The sequence below is a fragment of the Anopheles stephensi genome, chromosome 3 (genome assembly GCF_013141755.1).
Source record: "Anopheles stephensi strain Indian chromosome 3, UCI_ANSTEP_V1.0, whole genome shotgun sequence".
In the NCBI taxonomy this organism is placed as follows: domain Eukaryota; kingdom Metazoa; phylum Arthropoda; class Insecta; order Diptera; family Culicidae; genus Anopheles; species Anopheles stephensi.
In genome coordinates this window covers 44,180,928-44,191,838 of record NC_050203.1, presented here as the reverse complement: position 1 = coordinate 44,191,838, position 10,911 = coordinate 44,180,928, and the positions used below count along the sequence as shown (strand labels likewise).

The 10,911-nt window shown below is 42.3% G+C and overlaps 1 protein-coding gene across 2 annotated transcripts; it reads left to right on the top strand.

The window, feature by feature from the left end:
• The first annotated feature begins 2,475 nt into the window (after positions 1-2,475).
• LOC118511011 (scoloptoxin SSD14-like) lies at positions 2,476-8,321 on the top strand. 2 transcript variants are annotated; one of them, XM_036053533.1, is made up of 4 exons: positions 2,476-5,300; positions 6,214-6,951; positions 7,022-7,447; positions 7,518-8,321. In XM_036053533.1, the coding sequence occupies exons 1-4, from the start codon at positions 5,284-5,286 to the stop codon at positions 8,053-8,055; spliced, it is 1,719 nt and encodes a 572-aa protein (XP_035909426.1). In that variant the 5' UTR covers positions 2,476-5,283; the 3' UTR covers positions 8,056-8,321. The 2 variants fall into 2 exon arrangements, with proteins under 2 accessions (XP_035909426.1, XP_035909425.1); XM_036053532.1 differs by lacking the exon at positions 2,476-5,300 and adding an exon at positions 5,315-5,976.
• Positions 8,322-10,911: the final 2,590 nt, after the last annotated feature.

Below are 10,911 nucleotides of genomic sequence, written 5' to 3'. Positions count from 1 at the left end.
TAAGGGATTTATAGACATTCTATTCGGATTCAATAGGTCCTTACCTAAGTAAGGATTAAATATACTCATTTTTCACGATGCCTACCAATGCGAGTAAAATATATTCACCTTTGCATCCTGACTCATGAGTCATGAGAAATTGGATTATTTCCTCTAGGGTTTTGTTCTATGACTTTAAAAACTCTCCGCAACTCTTGAAGCCACTTTATGCATTCCACATAGTAAACTTAACTTTGCAGATAAATTCAGCATCGAGCAGTTGATGACCATTAAAATGCTGCCAAATGTAATCCTTCGTGTGAAAGAAGTTAAATTTCCAGGACCCATAAAATATTCGACAGATTACGAGCGGTGAATATGGTCTTCTGCGGCGCCAAAGGTTTTGAATGCAATTTCGAAGAGAAGCGAACCAAAAAAAAAACTTTAAACTACCAAAAGCTCTTAAGATTTATTCTGCTGGTGGGGATCGGTCGTGTACGGCGTTCTTTCCCATCTGTGTGTGCCTATTTGTGAGTTGTGTGTGTGTATGTGTGAGTGTTTTTTAGATAGATATTCGCCCTCTCCCTACTCGTTCGGCGTGGCAAAGGTAATGTGGGGGATGCTTGATGATAACTTTGATAACTTTTCCGACCTGCGTTTGTTGTAAATGCCATCCTAACTTACCGACCGATGCGATGCGAACCACTTCGCCATATGGCCTAGGTAGATTTTTCCTTCGGCGGAGTGATTTTTCGCATGGTTTTGGGGTTGCGTTTTACTATCATTCCGGTTGTCGGTTTTCTCGGGGTCGATGGGTTTTTCGCCTTCTTACATCCTTCTTTTTCAATAGAGGTTCGATGGTCTGGTGGGGGAGAAAAACTTTAACTGGCAAAAGAACTAGAATGTGCCGAGAAGAAGGTTTTAGCCCTGCGCCGAAGATAGATGGATGCGGGGAATCGAAAGTTCAACCTCGATTCTCCTCGAAAGTTCAACTTCAAGCCGAGGATGGTCGTCTGATCTCGGCAACATCTTGGCCTGTGCTGAAGTAAAAACTCACCGTGCTAATAGTGACTGAATAAAAAATCAGGGTTGTAAATAAAATTACCATTTTGCCCAACGCAGGGCTTTGGGACGTTGAGTGTGTGTGTGTTGCTTATCGATTATAAATTTATTGGTAGATTTAAATAAATCGTCTAAATTGTTTCCGACGCTGAATGCATGCTGGTAACCAATTTGTTAAAATATATTTTCAAACACAAAAAAATTAAAATACATTTTGACATTCACATTTTACTTCTTTGGTAAGAAAAATGTAACGGTGTCTAAAATTCATTACACTTTAAAATTCAAAAACTAAACATAAAACCGGGAAAACTTTCGTCTGGTTTTTACTCGTGTTAGTCACCTACCCGCTATTCCAATTTTAGGTATAAATGATTTATTATTCCACGCCAAGTACTAGTCAAAACTTGTTACAGGACACATATTTTTGCCACCGAGTGTCTTTTTAGCGAGTTTCGGTTTTATCTCACACCTCCCAGTAACGGTCCTCCTTCGTACACGCCGAAAGGTAACGGAAGAAATAAATTCCATAATCATAAAATTATAAGAAAAATGACAACTTTTTAAAGCGCACCCACACAGAGAGAATAAGAGCCAGAGCGAGGGCTAAGTGCACGAAAAAAGTCCGGGGAAACAGCTTGTTCCTCTTTATATGATTCTTTCGCGGAAGTTGTAAACTTTGCATCGATTTTGGTTTGGTTTCGTCGCCCGGGCACACTGTGCGAGGGCTTTGTGCAATCTGCAGAGGAACAAAAAAAAAAAAACTAGTCCGAAATAGAGCCTTTTTCGGAGGTAGCAGCTGACTAGCGATGTAAAGTAGCTATTTCGGAATGAAAGCAAAGTAGATAATGTTGAAAGGTATGGTGCATTTGCGTCATGCAAGAGTGCCACCCAGCCACCAGCCACAGTTCGATGCCACATGTGGGAGACGTTGAAAACGGTTAAGGACGGTGTTTTGTTGTTTTGCCCAAGAAAACAAGAAAAAGGTTTTAGTGGAAATGATTTTTAAAGTAAGGTGATGTTATGGGATGGAAAATATTGGAAAATTCAGAATGTGTGGTTTGCGCATCGTACGCAAGAATTGTAACAGTTTGTGTGCAATGTTATTGATTCATTTGCAAAAAAAGCATGCTTGTACAAAAAAAATTCTATAAAAGTTCTAAATGATACAGATTATTCCGCATGTATCGTTTTTAGTTGGAATGAAATATCGTTTTTGATTCCAATTTCCCTGGAAATTCGAGCGGTCGAACGTCGAAGACATTGAGATTCAAAATTCAAAAATCAATACATTAGAACGATTGGTTGTGCTAGTGTTCAGCGCTCGTATCAGCGCCAGGATTTACAGCATGGCTCCGATTTTCACTCAGCAACCGTAAACAGTGAAAATATCATGTCCTTGCCCTAGCTCAGGTAAGCATGAAAAATTAGCAATATCAGCAGGTGTGGCGTTCCTCCGCCAAGCCCACAATGACCAAGGGCGTAATACGGCAAAATAGAAAGTTGAAAGAGGCGAGAAAAATTATGGACGTTGGCCACGTAAATCATAAAAATTTATAGCTTGCTGCTAGCGGTACCAGCAGACTGGTGGATCCAGAAAAGCCAGCAGCAGGACAAAACACACTCCAGCACTGGCGGCCAGGATTGCCAGGTTTGCTAAGAACTTGTACATAGGAAGTGCATAAGAATGATTTCAGCTGATGAATGGGTAATCATTCATCGCTTTCAATGAAAGTAAGCACTTAACTCATCGAATTGAATTCAGCTTTGCATGAGAAATAGCTTTCCGAATGGTTCGACGGCGAAGAGCTAGAAACAGCTAGGAAACCGTTTTTGTTTTTTTGCTCATGATCCATCAGATTTGATTTATTAAGAGCATACAAATGACTGGTACACACTTTTCAAGATGTTTACTGGTGGGCGTTTAAAAGTGAAAAATTCAAATTGGGTGATTTTTATTTGTACCAACAGGTATTAGAACAGTAAATTTGTGTGCTCAAGCATGGAAATTAATCAAATTTCTTGAGAGCGTTATGCATTTATGACGCTTTCTTTCAATTAAAATATTAAGCCATACATTTGATACGAATCCATTCACATTGCATTTTAATGTATGTAAATGTCTTATTAGCTCCAAGGCAGCCTCTCTCGTCCGCTTATCCGACTGACAGGGCAAGATAGGACAAGTTGAGCTTTTGATGTGCTATGAAATTGTTAAACTTTTAGGGAACTCCAGGATGAAGGATTAATTGTATTGAGAAATTTTGCTGTTTGGAAAGAGTTTTGAATGAAAACTTTCTGTGCTCAGTATCATTCACCCGTACCCACGATGTGCTTTTCGAAATCCATTATTGTCAATACTAGGAGTCTTCCCTCGAGGAATGAAGTGCTAGCAATAAGGTGTGAGCAAATGCAAAGTTTTATGTCCTTTACTTTTGAAAAGCAAAGAAAAGTGAAGAGAAAAGTAATTATTTCCATGTGGAAAGTGTGTCAACATACTTAATCTTTTGGCTTGCTGTTGCAGGCTGCACGGATTTAATGTGAAAAATTAATTGCCAAAATCACTCTGGTTATATCAGAAAAAGTAACAGGGTACCGGAAGTTGAGGCAGGTGTGGCATGGGAGCAAGTGAGCCATCTAGAGCTGTTTTAGTAAACATTCAACTAGGTTACCAAATCCGTGAGCAAAGTGGTTCGTACCTGTGGCGTAGATATATTGTACCGAATTCCATGCTTAATAGATCTTTTTTTATTATTTTTATCACCGTTGCTGAGCAGCGACATTGAGTGTAACCCTATATTATTTCATCCATGTCAAATACGCAAAAATAAAAAAGAAGGTATTACAACACAAGCTGACGCAAAAGGAACATCGGTTTGTGGGGTTTTCCGAAAAAAAAAAAAAACAAAAATAAAAACACGGAAAAATCTAAATTCAAAAATTAAAATATCTTTAAGGACAAAAGTGCCACACCCTTTCAGCTATTGAAAACGTTAAAATTGTTGATCAAAATCTGGAGAAATCGCTTCTTGATTTAGAATCCTGGCCGGATTCAACTGGAAAACGAATCCCAGATTCCTACCCGAATTCTTAAGCGCAACGTTTCAACTGAAATACAACTGGTAGATAGAAGTGACTTCCTACAGGCCGTTTGGTGGTAAGTTATTTAATTTTATCTAAGTGGCTTTCTTGCTCCATACGAGGGGCAATCTGGGCCCATAGCTCAAACAATTACCTAATTTTTTACCATTTTTTAAAAAACGTATATAAAACAGGTCTTTGTAAAATGACGATAAATCCATTTTTTTAAACAGTTTTTATGTCAGTTACAGATGGAAGTATTTGGCGTGGCACAGTTGCCCCAATTTTTCTTATAGAAGCATCCTTTGGAATTTAGTAGAGAATCTTTATTCGAAGTGCTATTAGATGGAGACGAAGTTTCAGCTTGTTACATTCTATTGTAGGTATTTCCAAGTTTGTATTGTTACGTGTAATCCCTTTAAAATGCTTTAATTGTACGCTTACACATTTAACTCGACAGCAAAACAACTCATGCATCGACGGTTTTCAGGCGATACTACCGGCTGCACTATAATCACAAACCAAAAAAAAACCCAATATCCGTTTGGAAGCCCGCGGCTTGACAACTTCTTTCCTATGTATTCGCACGTAGTACTTCAGCTACAAATTGGAGAAACTCCCGACATACCAGCACATACACGTACGGCGGAGAGTAGTAGTTGTATCGGCCCGATGGTGATGCAACAACCTTCAAAAACCTACCGCAACAAACTGGCTTTCGCAAGCTGATCGGCTCGATCGTTTAGCGATGCAGCAGAGTTTGAAACCCCTGCTTCGCACTTCTGGGGGCCTGGCCTCTGGACGAATTTTGTGTGGAAAGGGTTGTTTCGGACGGGCGGCAGACCTTGATGCTACCAGCCGCAGTGACATGTAGTATTTTTACCTACAAGGAGAAGCGGGTCAACACGAACGACAGCGAACATTGAGGCTCGACCTTCCACAATCGATGCCGGGGTGCGGTTCAGCCAGTCTTCTGTATAGTGGGCTCAGAGGAGGATACCGAGTAATGTACATCCTACGTGAAAGTGGCAGTGCTCGAAAGATCTTGATGAATATTCAATATTGATCAGTGAATAGAAAGTATTAATTTTGGTTTCTGTTTCCTTCCAAAAAGATTATTACCAAACGTGTGTGTGCGTGTGTAAAGTTGGCCTGTGTAGAATGTTATCTGATAAGAGGTAGCATGGAAGGAATTATATTAAATTAACAACACTGTAACAACACTGCAACTAAAGACATGAATTTATGTTTAAACATACATTTTCATTCACGTACCGACGAGTATATGTGTAAACAGCTGTCAATTACATTTCGTACCGTTGGCAGACATGAGGTTTGAGTTACCTGTAAACTTGAACAAAAGGAGATTGTTTCCGGAGAACAGTTTCCCCGATTTCTTTCAATGAAATGCGGGATTATGGATTATAACATTGGTATTTTTTACGTTTTTAATGGCCCTACGCCACAGCGCGATTCGTGTAACACAATTACCGAGCCACTGAACTCTACGTTACACCAGAGGTGTAGATAAAAGCCATGTCATTGTCTGAATCCAGGGTTTTTGCTGTGGCTGCTGTTGATGAGAAACTAAATTCGGAGAATTATTGCGGGTTTGGTTAGTTTCACTCTGCTCACTCCTCATCAATTGTATCAGGTGAACAAGATCCAGCGTGTCTGTGTTCGACCGGCTCGACACGGATCGACACAGTTTCGTCTTTAGTAGCCGGGTATAAAACATACACGAAACGATATCTGCGCTTCAGTATCGAGCCGTGGTTGATGGGGTGCAGAGTTTGGTGATATAGCAGAAATGCAAATTTGGAAGCAATCCTCCACCAGCGCTCCCGTGAAGCGGTGAGTCGAACTCATCTGTGTCTTTGCACCTTGTTTCAATGTCACGTCGTTCAGGCAGCTGATGATACAGTTGGAAACGATGCATGTGATAAAAAGTTAGCCATGTCGTACAATTAGCACTCATAATCCACCGTTGGTAAAATAAAAAAAAAAAACAAATGGTGGTGGTACTTTTGTTTGGTGAGCTTATTAATGTTTCATTAATCTAACTGTCCATTATTGGTGTTATATTTTTAGCTGGCGTAATTTGGTGATAGCCTTGTGTATGGTGTGGCACACGGCCCGATCACAGTCAACAAATAATGCGCGCGCTGCGGTAACCTCGAACGCGGCCGAATGTGCCGAAATCGGTATGAGTATGCTCGATCAAGGTGGTTCCGCAGCCGATGCGGCCATCGCCACCCTTTTCTGTGAAGGTGTTTCGCTTCCGCAGAGCATGGGTATCGGTGGCGGCTTTGTATTGACCATCTACAATAAGGCATCCGGCATCGTGGAGTCCTTGGACTCGCGGGAGGTTGCACCGGCGGCCGCTACCAAAAACATGTACGTCGGAAACGGTAAGGCCGCCATTGAGGGTGGCCTATCGATTGCGGTCCCTGCCGAGCTCAAGGGCTACTGGGAGCTGCACCGAAAATACGGCAAACTGCCCTGGAAAGCGCTCGTGAAGCCAACGATTGATGTATGCACCCGTGGATCCCTCGTTACGGGCTACTTGGAGAAAATTCTGCTTTCGAAGAAGGCACTCATCTTAACGTACCCGGATTTGGCGAAAATATTCATCAATCCCGCTACTAACGACACCTGGAAGATGGGAGATCGCATCAAGCGACCAGCACTGGCAGAATCGTTGAAAGTGATTGCCGTGGAAGGTGCGGACGCTTTGTACAGTAGCAACGGTACACTTTTGCCCAAGTTGTTGGAGGATTTAAAGAATGTTGGCAGCATCCTGACGGCGAATGACTTCTACAATTACAGGTATCGTATCCATCATGCCTTGGTCCACGGTGAAACACCTGATCTGTAAGAAATGCTTCATGTTTTGCAGGCCTGATTGGGTAAAGCCAGCGCGAGCTAGGCTACGCCGTAACCTCAACGTACATTCTATGCCCCTCCCAGGCAGTGGACCGATTCTTAGCTACATGTTGTCAATTCTGGACGGATACAAGGATCTGTCGATAAACGATCCCCTCACGTGGCACCGGATTGTCGAGAGCTTCAAGCATGGTTACGGACTACGCACGAAGGTGGGCGACCCACGGTTTGTTACCTCCGTTAATACGGTACTGCAGAAGATGACAAACAAAAACTATGTCGCCTACATTCGGGACATGATAGTGGCCAACACGACGTTCGACAGTTATGACTATTACGGGGCAGATTTTGCAGGCTTGCAGGATCAAGGAACCGCACACGTCTCGGTGCTGGCAGCGAACGGAGACGCCGTATCCGTAACGAGCACGATTAATTATCTGTGTGTAGTGCGAGGAGCGATAATTTATTGCTGGATTGGTGGACTAATCATTACGCTTTAACGCTTGCAGGTTTGGCTCGTTAATAGTGTCTCCCTCGACCGGTATCATCCTGAACGATGAAATGGACGATTTTTCCACGCCAGGTGTTGTGAACGCTTACGGACTATCGCCCTCTCCGGCCAACTTTATCGTACCCCAGAAACGGCCACTTTCTTCCATGTCGCCCACGATCATCACCGATCGGCAGGGTGACGTGCGAATGGTGGTCGGAGGAGCGGGTGGTTCCAGGATTACCACTGCCACGACCTTGCTTATTCTTCGGCATCTGTACTTCAAACAGAGTCTCTGTGATGCCATCAACGCACCGCGCATCCATCACCAGCTAGCACCGATGCAGGTCGAATATGAGAAGGGCTTCGATGCGAACGTGTTGGCAGAGCTTGCTGCCCGCGGTCACAAGGTGCAGGAGTCGAAAGCTGATTTTGGCTTTGCGGCGTTAACGGCAATCGCTAAAAAGGATAACATCATTTCTGCTGTCTACGACGGACGGCGGAGTGGTAGTGTGTCGGTGAGGCCGCACAGAGCCGGTGTAGGTAATTGTTATTAGCCATGGGCTGAAATGTTTTGCTGATACCGTAAAATATAAATGTATGCAAAGCTAGAAGGAGAATATATTCACAGAGAAGATTGAAAAGAATACGCGAATACTACCATTGGTAGCGTTTTTAAACGGTTATCATCGTTCGTTCCCAAATGTATAAACGACGTCCCAGCCATTGCATAAAAACGATTACTTAACAAGCACTAATTACACCAACTATTTAGCATGCGCTAGAAACACTTGCTCCCCTCATTAAAATCACGGTCAAATTAATTTGCTCTCATATTTTATTTCATTAATCTCCCAAGTCAACCCACGCCGAACGGGATAAAATAGAATTGCTGTTTGATTCTCGTGCTGGATTCCGTACGATCCAGAGTGGAGGAGGAGAGGGTGTGGGGTGGGTGGGTGTTGGAGTTGGAGGCATGAGAGGGCGGCAGAATTTTAAGCCCAACGCTACCCTGCTGTACGCAACCCAAAAGGTTTGATGTAATTTGTTTTATGACAACACATGCGACATGCAATTCATCAAACTCAACTAGATCATAAATTTTAAAAGCCCGATCTCTTTGCTCATTCGGCGTCATTGAAATGGTAGGAATAAAGGAAAGCGAGCGACAGGTTTCCATAGGCACAGTTCCCGTACCTTTGCCGACGCGATTACAAAGTATGACAGTTCCGGGCCAGTTCGGAAGGGAAAGCATCGCTGTTGCCATGGTAGGATTGATACGACAGGTCCTTTTCGGTCTTGCCGTAACATTGAAACGTGCCTGCGAATCATGATCCTTCTACAGCTGTCACGGACTTTTTTTGTGGGTACATTTTCGTAAAGTGCATCCCATCCCAAGTGCACCGGCATGCAGCATTTTAATTCAAGAGGGGTAAGTAATGAAATTAATTTAAGCAATAAATTTAGTCGACTTTGACAAAACAAAACCAGTGATGTGATGTTTGGTATTGGAGTGCAGTGAATAATGAATAATGTGGCGTGACGCCGTCGTTCCGGAGCTAGCGCAAAATACATCACCATTGGAAGCTGGCGGGGTAGCGTTTTTGTTTCATTTCCATTTCGTCTTGAAACACTTATGCGAAACACAGTATGCAAAATTATCGGAGGTTTAAAGTATTGGAGATGGCAAACCGTATATTGTATGACTCTAGAATGACGCTTGTCTCTTTGGAATTTTCCTTTTATTTGTTTTAATGGTTTTTTTTAATTTTAAACCTGTTTGAGCATAATGTGTTTCAATCACTGTGATGAAATTTTTGACAATCATTTGCATTAATGTCACAAAATTCATGGAAGAGGTTGCAAAGTAAAGCTGGAATCACCATACAAAAGTACTTGCTGCTTAAATTTTCACTAAAATTTGTCTAGGTTTTTAGTTAGCTACAGTCCTATTTGGAGATGGAGTTTTGTATAAAAAGTTAAAGAATCCTCTGTTTTCGCTCTTTATCCTCTTTATTAAAAATTATGTTCAACCTTGCGAGTTTAGTTAACTGCCTACACTGTTGCCAAGATCGGCGCGAAGAACCCGTTTCTGATATGAGTTGGAACAGTAATTTTGGTACACCGATAGTAAGGCGAGTTTTTTTATTTCAAGGATATGTTTTATTTTGCAGGAATCTCAGCGAGTCTGTAATTGGAGGATATTCTTATATCAGCAATAAGCTTACTCGACAATAGCGCGTCTTGTATGACTAGATCAAATTGGACTTTGTTCCTACTTTTTTTGGCACTACAACCCCGAAAGGTTTTGGCCTATCAATTCTGGTTTTCTGTAACTTAATTTTGCCCGTAGTATAGTAGTCAGCCCCACGTACGGAGAGATGATTTGAATGGGATTTGAGCTCCGGTCCTGTCGTGTGAAGACCGTCGCACGCGTAGATAATGAGACCTGATCGAGTTGTACACCCTAGAAAAACCCTATTGGACCACACAACCACACGGTTTGTTGAAATAATTCGATGTGATTACTACATTCACTCCTAACATTCTGAGAATAGATTTTTTCGAACGAAATTTTAAGAACCATAACTAGAAAAAACTAGTAAGATTGTTTCAACAACCACTCAAAACCACGGGGAAGCTATGCTTATGTCGCTACACTAGTTCTAGCAACTTTAAATACAAACAGTTTATACAATCGAAAACAACCGTCTCATTTTCTACCACCCCTCGGTTTTGTACATCCGTCTGTTTTTTGAACCCCTGTTCAGCTACCTTATCCCGCAGTAGTACCTTTCCGTTTAATCAAGGTAATGAGTTGTTTCACACCTTAACACCAACGCCCCGGATGAGGGTGAACGAGGGTGGCGAAACAGCCGAGTGCGCAGAATATAAAATTTCACGCGTAAATTCTCCCTTTTTTAATCTGCTTTGTTACTCATATTTATGGCACACTAAATTCATGCCGCACTGGAAAAGCGGTATCATCCGCAGGGTTTATCTTTCGATGGCCAGATCGCAAGCGGCGAATTCACAGCGGGGGACGAATTAGGGTCCCCGTAGCATTCAAGCCGCCGGAAGTGTAACGATCTAATCCCATCGATGGTGGAGACTTTCGGGCAAAATATGTTAGGGGGAAAACTGGAACTGTTTGCCTACCTCCTTACCGCTTCCTTTGCCGCCAATATCTGCCTTGCCTTGGTAACGCTTTAACTTTAGTGTGTGTTTTTGTGTTGGATTTTTTGTTTACACACGTTCGCGTCTGTTGAACGCATCAGCTGTGGACTGCGAGGTACAAGTGCGTATGAAGAAGGATTTCTCCTGAAAATTAGAGTAATGGTAACCGAAAACTTTAGCAAGGCACCATCATCTCGCGCATCATTAGTTTGGAAATGTCATAAATTGTATGCTGT